At 33.1% G+C, this 14,059-nt stretch overlaps 1 protein-coding gene across 13 annotated transcripts in view; it reads right to left on the bottom strand.

Annotated features, from left to right (window-relative positions):
* CNTLN (centlein) overlaps positions 1 to 14,059 on the bottom strand; it is a 316,659-nt gene that overhangs the window by 75,629 nt on the left and 226,971 nt on the right. For 10 of the 13 annotated variants that reach the window (XM_077912082.1, XM_077912073.1, XM_077912077.1 and 7 more), the window contains 3 exons: positions 13,557 to 13,737; positions 7,720 to 7,813; positions 7,416 to 7,639 (listed from right to left, as the gene is read on the bottom strand). In XM_077912082.1, coding sequence (XP_077768208.1) covers positions 7,416 to 7,639; positions 7,720 to 7,813; positions 13,557 to 13,737 — 499 coding nt within the window. The remainder of the gene's footprint in view (positions 1 to 7,415; positions 7,640 to 7,719; positions 7,814 to 13,556; positions 13,738 to 14,059) is intronic. The other 3 variants (XM_077912074.1, XM_077912079.1, XM_077912080.1) reach the window with 2 other exon arrangements.

Genomic DNA, 14,059 nt, shown 5'->3' with positions numbered 1-14,059 from the left:
GCTCAAATTAACAATATAGGAAACAACAAATGTTGGTGAGGATGTGGAGAAATGGGAACCCTCTTGCACTGTTGGTGGGAATGCAAGCTGGTACAGCCACTCAGGCAAACAGTATAGAGATTCTTCAGGAAGTTAAAAATAGAGCTACCCTCTGACCCAGCAATTGCACTACTGGGTATTTATCCCAAATATACTGATGTAGTGAAACACCGGGACACCTGAACCCCAATGTTCATGGTAGCAACGTCCACAATTGCCAAACTGTGGAAGGAGCCACGATGTTCTTTACCAGATGAATGGATATATATATATATATATATATATATATATATATATATATATAATCATGGAATATTAGCCTCAGAAACGATGAATACATACCATTACTTTGACATGGATAGAACTGGAAGGTACTGAGTGAAATAAGTCAATCAGAGAAAGACAATTATCATATGGTTTCAGTAATATGTAGAATATAAGAAATAATGAAGGGGACCATAAGAGAAACCAAGGAAACTGAGTCGGGGAAAAATGAGAGAGGAAGACAAACCATGAAAGACTCCTAACTCTGGGAAGCAAACAAAGGGTTGCAGAAGAGGAGATTGGTGGAGGATGGGGTAACTGACAAGCACTAAGGCTACATGATGAGATTAGCACTGGGTGTTGTACTCTATGTTGGCAAACTGAATTTAAATAAAATATTTTTTTAAATGTGAATTGGTAAAAAATAAATAGGAAAAAAAAGAACAAATAGGTCAATGGAACAGAATAAAAAGCCCAGAAATAGACCTACCTAAACGGAGTCAACTGATCTTTGACAAAAAAGCAAAGGCAATACAATGGAGATAATATAGCCTTTCCAACAAATTGTACTAGAACATTTTTTCATTTACAGGCAAAAGAAAAAAAAGAATCTAGGCACAGACAGACCTTATGTCCTCACAAAAATTAATCTGAAATGGATCACAGACCTAAGTGTAAAATGCAAAGCTAAAAAATTCCTAGAAGATAAAAAGAGAACCTGTAAGTGATCTTGGGTATGGTGATCACTTTTTAGATACAGCAAAACATGATCCATGAAGAAAATAATGGATAAGCTGAACTTCATTAGGATTCAAAACTTCTGCTCTACAAAACAGTGTCAAGAGAATGAGAAGGCTCACTCTGCTATAAGTTGGAAGAAAATATTTACAAAAGACACATCCGATAAAGGGCTTTTTCCAAAATACCTGAAAAATTTCTAAAACTCAGCAATAAGAAAACAAAGAACATAATTAAAAGTGGGCAAGAGACTCAAACAGATATCTTACCAAAGATGGCAAATAAGCCATCTATAAAAAGACGGTCCACATCATATGTCATCAGGGGAATGCAAATTAAAACTACAATGAAATATCACTACACACTTTCAGAATGGCCAAAATCCACAACACTGTCAATATCAAATGCCAGTGAGAACGTGGAGCAATGGAATTCTAATTCATTGCTGCTAGGAATCAAAATGGTACAGTACACTTTGGAAGACAGTTTGGCAGTTTCTTACAAAACTCAACATATTCTTACCATATGACCTAGCAATCATGCTTCTTAGTATTTGCCCAAAGGCACTGAAAACCTAAGTGCACATAAGAATCTTTATGGGTATATTTATAGCAGCTTTATTCATAATTGCCAAAACATGAAAGCAATGAAGATGTCCTTCAGTAGGTGAGTGGATACATTAACAGTGGTATATCCAGACAATGGAATATTATTCAATGCTAAAAAGAAATGAACCATTAAACCATGAAAAGACGGGGAGGCAACTTAGTTGGATATTATTAAGAGAAAGAAGCCAGTCTGAAAACTCTTTATATTGTATAATTCCAACTATATGACATTCCACAAAAGGCAAAGATATGGAGACAGTAAAAAAGATCTGCAGTTGCCAAGGATTAGAGTGGGGTGGGAAGGATAAATAGGCAAAACACAGAGGATTTTTAGGGTGGTGAAAATGAATACATGGATATGTGTTACTATATATTTCTCCAAACCCAAAGAATGTACAACAGCAAGAGTGAACTATAAGGTAAACTATGCATTTTGGATAATTATGATATATCAATGTAGGTTCATGAAATAAATGTACCTTTCTGATGGGGATATTGACAATGAGGGAGTCTATGCATGTGTAGAGGCAGAGGATATATGGGAAATCTCAGTACTTTTTTTTCAATTTTGCTATGAACCTAAAACTACTCCCTCCAAAATAAAGATTTAATAAAAGTACATACAATTTCACTGCTCTCAAGTTCTACCTTTCACAAAACACTAGAACACCACTCAGCCAAAGTTCTTTGACACTCTGTAACAAGGATTGGCTTCCCTCCAGTTTCCAAAAACATGTTCCTCATTTTCATCTGAAACCTCTCCAGAATACCCTTAATGTCTGTATTTGTAGTATGCACTTCAAAACTCTTACAGCATGTACCCAAAGCTGCTTCCACATTTTTACATATTTGTCACAATGCACTCAACTGCCCGTATCAAAATCTGCATTACTCTGCTTGGGTTGCTATAACAATAATAAAACCCCCAAAGATTGGGTGTTTTAAACAATAGATATTTAATATCTTATAGTTCTGGAGGCTGGAAGTATGAGATCAGAATGCCAGCACAGTCAGGTTCAAGTGAGAGCTCTTTTTCTCTTTCTATAAGGTCACTAAACCCACCATGAGGGCCCCTCCCTCATTACTTCATCTATACGTAATTACCTCACAAAGGCCCCATCTCCAAAAACCATAACAGTAAGGGTTAGGGCTTCAACATATGAATTTGGGGGAAACACACTTCAATCTGTAGTGATAATACACCTCTTGAAATCCATTTTGTTATTTAAACAAATACAGAAAGGAAATTAATAAAACAACTCATCTATCCATATATAAATAAATGATACAGATTATTCTACTTTCTCTAAATCCATGATTGCAGGGAAAGGCTTATTAGAAAATAAATTTTACACAATGTAAAATTCCACAAAAATTTAAATTTGATATCTTATCAGCTGATATATTATTTAATACCTAATACAAAACATTCAAAAATTTTTTCTAAAAGGTAGTTTTACAGGTAAAGCTGCATTTTCTTTTACAATATAGATTCTGGCAGTTTGCTTCTATGAGTTAATGCTGTTTAAATCTACATGATGACACGTATGTGGCCATAAAGGAATTTCCAAAGTCATAATATAATTAAGTAATGTTATTGGAACAAAAGAAGATGACATTTACATCTTTTTGTTAAGATATGGGACTCATTTTTCAGACTTTTCAGATGAATTATGAGTAAGTCTCTTGAATCAAAGAACTGGGTGTTCAAACTGGAAAAGCTAGTCAATATTATAAATTTTAACATTTCTATCCCTTAATGTTCACTTTTATAATAGAGAATTGAATATGTTAGAATAAGAAAACCCATGTTTTAATTAGAGGCTAATTTTAAGAAAATTCACCTTAAATACATTTTACTTTGTTGAATTTAATAATAATTGAAGTGCTTTGCCTAATAGTAGGTTTCTATACATCTAAAATGTTATATAGCCATTATATTTTATCATAACATTTTTAAAAAGATATTTGTTTGAGAGTGAGCAAGGAAGAAGAGGGGCAGAGGCAGAGGCAGAGGGAGAAGGAGATAGAGAATCCCAAACAGGCTCCACACCTAGTATGAAGCCTAATATGGAGCTTGATCTCACAATCTTCAGATCAGATCTGATCCAAAGTCAAGAGTCAGATACTTAACCAACTAGAGTGACCCAGGTATCCCCTTCCATAATATATATTACACAAACAATTGTTATGTTGGTGGCAGGTTTTATTAATTTAAATAGAGAATGGTTTTTATTATATTGTCAGCCATAAATGTATTATCAATAAAGTCATGCATATACTTTTATTTGTTGGTATATTTTACCATTTAAAATCAATAAAAAAAATTACTGAGATATAATTCACATGCCACACTATTCATTCACTTAAAGTGTAAAACTCCAATGCCTTTTTGTATATTCAGATATGCTCAACCATCATCACAATGAATTTTAGAATATTTTCATCACTCAAGAAGAAATCCATATGCTTTAGCAATCACTATCATGTTCTTCTTTTCCCCCAGCCCAAAGCAAACACTAATCTACTTTCTGTATCTCTATATTTCCTATTCTGTATTATTTCATATATATGGAATCATGTATGTTCTTTTCTGACTTGCTTCTTTTACTAAATGTAAAATTTTTAAGTTTCATCCATGCTATAACAGGTATCAAAACTTCTTTACTAAATATATATATATATATATATATATATATATATATATTTCTTTACTTTTTGTAGTTTAATAATATTCCATTATATGTATACACCACAATTTATCCTTTCATCAACTAATGAACATTTAGGTTGTTTCTACCTCTGGTTATTATAAGTAATGCTGCTATGAACAATATTGCCTTAATTTACTATCATGTTGTACAGAGCCTTACACTACAACAGAGGCAAGTGCCCAGGCTTTCTCATTTCTTTCCTGAGTATTCACAAAGCTCTGTGAATGCATGTATCCTCCAGATTCCCAGGAATATGTAAGAGCCTTTCAAAAATCTTATGGACATCTCATTCCCCAGCTTTTCCTTTTAAGCTATTTGGTAATATATTGTTTGACCTAAACTACAATCTATCACTTCAGGCAACCTGAACTTAAAACACTTGCTTGTAATTGTTTTGACAATCCTATCCACCCACCTCCTCTGACAAGAAGGCTGCTCAAAATGAGTGAGATCAGAGTCATCTTTTCAACAGGGGTCCTCAATGAAAGAATCAGACAGGTCAAATGATGACAACTGTTTGGGAATCAGGCATTATAGAAGCTATAGTTCCATTTAACTTCTTCTAGTAGTTGCCAGGCTGCATGTGAAACATGGACCATCTTTATTCCCAGGCTACTGCTGAGCTAGAATGGTAGAGAAGGGGACCAAGGCAAATTAGAATGCCACAAAGTTTCTTGTTCTTATTTAGACTCAGCTGTTTTTCCTGAATAATATTCTCTAGATTGTTGCAGGTTTGGTTAATTTCCAGAATTTCCTACAGGAAATATAACTGTTCCTCAATGTACATAGAGAGTCTCAAAATGTTTTACAGTTTTCATGTAAAATGCTTTTATTCGATCTTCAATCTTTTTAAAGATAGGAATTTATAGTATAGAAAACTTGTAACTCCCTTGATCCATCAATTGTTTTAGAATTATTTTTTTTTTGTTTTAGAATTATTATATTGATCCTTTCTCAGAAGATTAGGTTCTATACAAAGTGTTATGAAATGTTGATTCTCAATAATGTTTGCTTGTTTTTTTCATTTTTGTTATGGAGGAAAAAAATCTTCAAAATCCTTATGCTAATAGTGATACATGCTACAACATGGATGAACTTTTAAAACATTATGTAAAGTGAAAGAAGCTAGACATGAAAGGCCACATATTGTAAGATTCCATCTGTATGATATATCTGGATAGGCAAATCTTGAAGGGGAGCAGATTCTGTCACCCAAAATTTGGTCTCTTTGCCATAAAGATTATTTTGAGGTAACCAGATCCCAGCAGATTCAAGAAAAGCTCTTTATCTACTCCTTTCAATTGCCTTAATTTACTTTGGAAAGCAGGCCTGTACCAGGAAGAGAGAGGTATTACCAGAAATAACTTTTACCTATGAAATTATTTTTTAAAAGATTTTACTTATTCATTTTAAAGTAAAAGAGAGCAGGGGGAAAGGCAGAGGGAGAGAATCTCAATCAGACTCTATGCTGAGTGCAGAGCCTGACATGGGGCTCGATCTCATGACCCTGAGCCCATGACCTGAGCCAAAAAACAAGACTCGGACACTTAACCAACTCAGCCATCCAGGCACCCCCTCTCTTTTTACCTAAGAAATTTATCTGTGTAACAGAACAACCTTTGTTTTTCAAATATTTCCTCTAGCCTTCCTGTGAAAAGCCTTCTTCCCTTTGTATCCCCAGACTCCATCCCTTTCCTTAGATCAGGATGTTATATAAGCTTCAATTATCTAGCTGCCTGTTTGGTCTAATATTTTTATGGGGCTCTCATACATACGAAATTGAAGTTTTTCTCCTGTTAATCTGTCTTATGACAATTTAATTATTAGACAAGCCAAATAACCTAAAAGGGAAGTAGGATAAATTTTCTCCCTCTACAATCTATATGGATGGAATGTAGATTAGGTTGCCTAGAGCTGACAAAGATAGGGGAAGGATGATAGATAAAGAGTACAGGGTCCCTTTATGAAGTTATGAAAATATTCTAAAATTGATTTTGGTGGTAGCTGCACAATTTTGTCTATATTGTCACAATCATTGAATTAAATAAGAGAATTGTACGGTATGCGAATTAAATCTCAAAATTATTACAAAAAATTAATAGTAGATGATTTAAATACTTCATTCTCAGTACCTGATAATAAGTGTGATAGAACTAGACAGAAAATAAGAATACAGAAGAGTTGAGCATCATTATTAACCAACTAGACTCAATAGATTTATACAGAACATTCACTCCAACGACAGCAGATACACATTATTCTCAAGTGCACATGGAATATTCTATAGTGTATATTATCTGTTGGGCCAGAAAACAAATCTTAATACCTTTTTAAAATCCAGGTCATAGAAAGTAACTTTCAGCGTACGTTTGGAACATGGGTCAGATTTGTTTATAAGGACACTTTGGGAATAAAGCCAGAACACGATTCTTATTAGTAAAACTAGCATAATAGTAATCCTTTATAATTGAAACATTTACTAAATATTGTTTGAGTCAAAGCACTAGATAATAGAAGTAGAGAATTTAAGCATAATTTAAAATTATATATGATAATGATTTAAAAATTATTTGATAAAATGATGAATTATTCTGTGTAAGACAAATTTTCAACAAATCATTTTTATACAAGCAAATACCTAAGAATGGAAACTTAAGGAACAATATTTTCATTTTTACTTGCTTTAAGATTAAATTATGATAACCAGCAATGTTCTAATGTGTCCAAAAAAATTACAGAAACTCAATTCTCCTTAGTTTAACAAGAGCATAGATAAGTTATAGGAACATATTAAAATTGATATTTATGCTACAATCTTCATGTTATACTAGTATTTTCAAAGAGGAACTAAGGCAATTACTATTTAATAATTTGATTTATAATGAGAAATTCAAAGTTTTAAACATGGCAAATGGGCAACCTAAATGCATTTATGGAGCCTGTTCTTAAAATCCAAGTTACAACACAATAACACAAATATGAACCAAATAACACATGTAAAACAAAATATCTACCTTTATAATATTATAATTAATTTCTAAAGTTCCTTTACCTTTATTGTCTGTCTGCTTATCTGATATCGTTGATCAGATACTTGTTGTTGCTGAAGGAGTTTTTCATTAATTTCTTTATATTCTTTAATGGACAATTCTGCTGTTTTCTTGGCATTCTGAAGTACACTATTTTGTTGTTGCAAGGATACAATACGTTCTCGTAATAAAATAATATTGCTACTTGATTTCTGGGCCGTTATATTTTTCCACTTTTCTCTGTTAACTATAAAAATAATGTTCATAATATTGATTTTAAAACACAGCAAATTAAGAAGACATTGTTAATTTCATATACATTCTTACCTCTGGTAGGAACTGTTGTATGTGAGCTCTTTTGTATATTACCATTCTTCTTTTGAAAAGTTGATTTTTTTGCATTCTTGTAATGAAAATAATTCTAAATTTGAAGGTTTTATAAAAATTAGATTATTACTCAATAACAACTTCAAGTGAACATAATAAATAATATTTCTTTACCTAAAAATATATTTATGCAGACTAAAAAATTTAAACAACAAAATCTATAATTGATATCAAGAATTCACAAATGAACATAATATGTGCATTAAAGTTGAACTAGAAAAAGAAAGAAGTTGATCTAGCAGGCACAAGATACAAATACAAAATCAACCGGCTTGTAAATTTGTAGAATTAAATCACATTTTCCTTGTTGTGGGGGAAAAAAAAAAGTGGTAGCAGCTCAACCTACAGGTAGTTTAAAAAACTAGGAATAAATAAAAATAAGAATATTTAATAATTTATTATCTGGGAAAATAGGTCCTTTTCTCAAATACTCTTATCTGTTGCACATAGACTGATTAGACCCTTCTGACAAATAAAGCTAAAACAATGTTGATGGTAATAAAGTAGCTTTCCTTAAAGTTGTAGGTTTTCTTCATGACATTCTAATACACTGAAGTGAAAAAAATGAAGCCATGACTTTTCTTCCAAAATATTTTACTGATTTAAAATAGGGGGGTGGGAGAGAGTAGGAGAAGTGAATAAAGGGAATCAAAGGTAAAAGAAAAAAACAACTTTATTTTTCACAGTCATTGTTCCACTCTGGGGTATGATAGATTTTTATAATTCATTTACACAAGGATATATTGAATATCAGGACTCACTGAAAGCATATAGTGCTTTATAGATTTTCAGTATTTTTTAGGATATGTTTACATATATACACGCACATACACACATATATATGTAAGGTTCTATATATCATTATTCAAATGACAAGTGTTCTCTGGAAAAAAAATACATACATACGGAAAGAAAAAAAAAGGAAGTGACCCAAAGCCTATTGTCTAGAACAATGGTCAACAACCATGGTCAAAATTTTAGGATATTTCCATCTAGGTTATTCTAGAAGATGAACAAAAATGACATTAAACTATTCATATTATATTTAATCTTTTTATCTTTATCATATTAGAAACATAAGGTAATATTTTGATATTTTAAAATACAGATTTAGAAAATTATTCCTTTGCCTCAGGAATTTCAGATTTATAATTAAAAATGCCAGCAAATTAAAAAATAAAAGAGTGTCCTCAAAGTAAAAATTTAAATAAGAACATGTTTTCAAAATATTATAAATCATAATACTAAAATATGTGGTCTTATTTAAGAATTTATTGGCTGGGAAATAGGAACACTATCAATCTAGAAAATTATTGTTTTAAAAAAGGAATTTTTTTTCAAAGATCCCAATTCTGGAATAAATAATTATAATAAAAACAGAAGGGAAAATAAATATTACCCACTGTTACTTTGGCAATGAGTCAGATATTTTGCCTAAGATAGGGTTTTCCTTTAAGCCAATTACTTTTCCTTTAAACTTATTTATTCCTCAAAATATCTTTGAAATATTTCACTTGAGCTTCTTTAGAACCAGTATATAAGATACATTTAAAAAGAATATTTCATTGCCGGATGCCTGGGTGGCTCAGCAGTTGAGCATCTGCCTTCGGCTCAGGGCATGGTATCAGTCCAGGGATTGAGTCTCACATCAGACTCCCTGCGAGAAGCCTGCTTCTCCCTCTGCCTATGTCTCTGCCTCTTTCTGTGTCTCTCATGAATACAAAAATAAAATTTTTTAAAAAATAAAATAAATATTTCATAGCTTTATGAAGATTAAAGTGCTAGTCATGTACTAAGCACTATAAAAACATCCTAAGCAGAACTACCAAATTACCAGTACTAGTCATCAAACTTAGTATCAAATTAACTGGACCTTAAATAAAAAGGAATTGGGCTTCCATTTCCAGGATTACTTCTGACTAGATATTCAGAAAAATTCTTTTGTTTTAAAAGATTTTATTTTTTTAGAAAGAGGAAGCATGCACAGGGGGTAGAGGAAGAGAGAGAGAGTTTTAAGCAGACTCCATGCTGAGTGGAACCTGACATGGGGCTCAATCTCACCATCCTGAGATCATGACTTCAGTTGAAACCAAAAGCCTGATGCTCAACTGACTGTGTCACTCAGATGCCCCTATAGAAATTCAGGAAAATTTTAAACATTGAAATCAGCACACTTAAAATATCTTTTTAACGTGGCAAAAACATTAAAGGAAATTCTGATGCCACAAATGAGGTGAAAGCAGGAATCTAAAGACACATGAGATCAACAAAGTGGCCAGCAAAATACAGGACAATTGATAATCTCCTCTGACCTTGAGATTCCATGTAAAAAGCAACACAGAACACAAAAGACAAGGAGAGATGGCCTAGGCCCCCAACCCAAGATGAGAAATTTGAGGTTACAAATCTAGAATATAGTGTGTGGCAATAGTTTGTCTCTCTCCTCTTCCTCTTTTTTTTCTGAATAGTATAACATGGAATGGATGTATCATAGTTTAACCATTCAGCTGTTGAAGAAAATTTTGGTTGTTGCCAGTTTTCAGCTATTAGAAATAAAGCTGTTATGACCATTCATGTACAGGATTTTTTTTTTGTAAAAATAAATTTCCATTTCTCTGAGATAAGTGTCCAGGAGGGAAATAGTTGGGTTATTCGATAAATGTATGATTAGTTCCTTTTTTTTTAGGAAACTGCCAACTGTTTCCCAGAGTGCTGTGCCACTTTATGTTCATACTAGCATTAAATGTGAGATCCAGTTTCTCTGCATCCTTACCAGCATTTGGTATTGTCACTACTTTTAGTTTTAGCTGTTCCAAAAGATGTATATATATCTCATCATGGTATTAATCTCCATTTGCCTAATGGTTAGTATTATTGAACATCTTTATGTATGCTTACCTGCCTTCCGTTTATCCTTCTCAGTGAAATGTCTGTTCATGTTTTTACTCCATTTTCTAATTAGATTATCTGAATTTCTACTGTTGAGGGTTTTTTGGGTTTTTTTATGTTGAGTTTTGACAAAATCTTTATAAATTCAAAATATAAGTCCTTTGTCACATATATGGTTTGTAATACTTTCTCCCAGTCTATAGCATATTTTTTATCCTCTAAAGAAGGCCTTTCACAGACCAAAATTTCTTTGTTTTAATTAAGTCTTACTGATATTTTCTTTTAGGGATCATGCTTTTGGTAACATATCTAAAAAGTCTTCAGCAAGCCCTAAGTCCTGAAGATTTTCCCTTAGATTTCCTTCTAAAAGTTTTATGATTTAATGTTTTACATTTATTATCAGTGATCTATTTCAAGTTAATTTTTGCATAGGGTATGAGGCTTGAGTATAGGTTCATTTTTCTTGTCTAGGGATATTCAATTGCTCCAGCACTGTTTGTTGAAAAGACCATTCAAGACCATTCTTCCTCTGTTGAATTGCTTCTGTATCTTTGTCAAAAATCGCTTGTTCATACTTATGGATCCATTCCAGATTCTGTATTCCATTATGTAAAAAATAAACCTTTCTTCCCCTCTTGGTGGGTGTTTGGTGTCATCAGTCTTGACCTCAAACTGAGTAGTGGGAATTGATGCCAGAATCCTCACAAAATACTTAAATTTTGATTAAAATTTCCATATTACTTTTTTTTTTATATCTTCTATTTCTTTGCTGAGATTTCCCATTTCATTCTTGAGATGTTCTATCTTTTCATTTATTTCAAGTCTGTTCATACAGCTTGTTGAAGCATTTTTATGATGGTTTCTTTAAAATGCCTGTCATGGGATGCCTGGGTGGCACAGTTGGTTTAGCATCCAATTCTTGGCTTCACCTCAGGCCATAATCTCAGAGTCACGAGATCAAGCCGCACATCAGGCTCCAGGCTCAGTGTAGAGTCTGCTTGAGATTCTCTCTCTCTCTCTCTCTCTCTCTCTCCCTCTGTTCCTCTGGCTAGTGTTCTCTTTGTTTCTCAAATAAGTAAATAATTTTAAAAAATAAAATAAAATAAAATAAAATAAAATAAAATAAAATAAAATAAAATAAATGTCATGTAGTTCCAACATCTGTGTATCTTGTTATTGGCTTCTGTTGATTGTCATTTCATTCAAGTTGAAGTTTCCCTGGTTTCTTGGTATAATGAGTAATTTTCCATTGTATCCTGGACATTTTGGGCATTATACTTCAAGACTCCGGACCTTATTTATATCCTCTGTTTTAGCATGCTTCCTCTGATAGCACATTGGTGGAGCAGGAGCACCATTCATTACAGCTAGTTGGGGATGCATGTCCAGTTTCTGCTGACACCATGGTTGGGGAGGGATACCTCATTACTGCTTGGTGGAGGTGGAAGTTCTGGCTCCCCGAAGACCTCTGCTGATGCCATCCTACCTGGGAGATGAAGCATGTCTTGTTTCTGCTCCTCACGTAGTTTCCATTGACACAGTAGGGTAGGGGGGAGTGAGAGACTTTATACATATGGGGGGTGATGAAGATCCCCATTTATGCACTTGGCCTTTGAAATTACCCTTCTAGGAAGGGAGAGGGTCATTTCTTCACTGATGGATGCAGATGGGTGTCTCACTCCCTATGTGGCCTCTGATAACATGGATGGGAGGGAGTCATGACCATTGGCTCCTCATTTTGTTTTCTCTAACATTACCCTTATGGGAAGAGGGGGGGCAAGGGGTAACTCCTTAGAGCCATGGGAGACTTAAAGTCTAGGTTCCCCTTGGGTCTTTACCAATGTGGGTTGAGGTACGTTTGCAATTTTTTCCATGGTGTTTGAGTAGAGTAGGATGATTATTGTCTAAAAATTTTCTATTTTGCTGGGCTGTCCCTGTCTTGGTACTTTAACTAGAGATAGCAGGGTTTTATTGGGGCCTTTCATCATTTGACCTATTGGTATTTCCAGGTGGCAGATTTCTTCAGCTTCCAGGCCACATATGTGAAGCAAAATGAAAACCCAGAAAACTCGCCCATCATATTGTTCCTTGAGTCTTGTGATTCCTAGGTGGTTTGTCTTTTCTCTATCCTTCAGTGTATTCTTACTGTTTTATTACTACTTTATATTCTTACAGTCCCTATCAAAATCCCAAATGATTTTTTATTGAACTTGAGAAGCTGATTCTAAATTTATTTTGAAGAGCAAAGTATCAAAAATACCAAAGAGGCTCAAAGAACAAGATGGAAGACTTGCTCTATTATCAGTCAAGACTGCTATAGAATATTAGTAATGACATCATGATATAAATCAAGTCCTGCATCAGGCTCCCCACAGGGAGCCTGCTTATCCCACTGCCTATGTCTCTGCCTCTCTCTGTATCTTTCATGAATAAATAAATAAAATCTTTAAAACTAAATAAGATACTTTAAGAAATTAGAAATTTAAAGATTTAGTCAGACAATAACTTTACCATCACAAAGGCTAATATGAAAACAGGTTTCTTCGTGTGGTAAACTAATATACCTAAAAACTAATAAGCTTTTATCACCTACTTTTTTTGGCTAAGATATAAATACCTTAAGATTTATCACCTACTTTTTTGGCTAAGATATAAATACCTTAAGATTTATATTTAGGAAAATAATATCTATTTCTTTTCAACTATACAAAAGTGTGTTAACAAATTGGTACTTAAAAATTATTAAAAAGTTGAGTATTTCCACTGTATACTTCAAAAAAAAACATTTTCTAAGGATTCAAATTAAATCACTGGCAATGAAATTTAAGTTATGAAGCATAAAATAAAATTTAAAGTATAGATTATAATTAAGCAACACTGTCATATACCTTCGGGGTCTTGCCATCTGTATTTGAATATATTTGTACCATGTTTTTTCCTTGCATTTGGCTATCTTCTGTTTGGTCACTTTCTTTCTGATGTCTTCCATCTTCTATAGGACTTATTTTCTGGGATGTTTCTACAATAATTGTTCCTAAATTTTGAGAGGTCTGTGCTTCAGAATCACTGCTTTTGGGAAAAAAAGGGGGGGAACATAAAATCCAGTAAGAAGAGTTGTTAAACATACCACTTTTAAGTTCAAGACCAAATGCTATTATAGCACATATTGTATATAAAGCTAGAAGTTTAATTTGAGCATTTATTGGTTCTCTATGTTAAGAAAAAAATTAGTCTAAATATGTTATATAGTCTGCTATTTCTGTGGATTCTGTATAGGGTCTTTAACTTATTAAGATGAATAAATAAAGTACAAGTAGTACTTCTTTAATTAACCCAATGGGGCATCTATATTGGTGACTGAATTTGAATATCACTTCAATGGAGCCCCACT

The sequence above is a fragment of the Canis aureus genome, chromosome 10, assembly GCF_053574225.1.
Source record: "Canis aureus isolate CA01 chromosome 10, VMU_Caureus_v.1.0, whole genome shotgun sequence".
In the NCBI taxonomy this organism is placed as follows: domain Eukaryota; kingdom Metazoa; phylum Chordata; class Mammalia; order Carnivora; family Canidae; genus Canis; species Canis aureus.
Note: the sequence above shows the minus strand (reverse complement) of the source record. Positions and strands in the feature narration are given on the sequence as shown.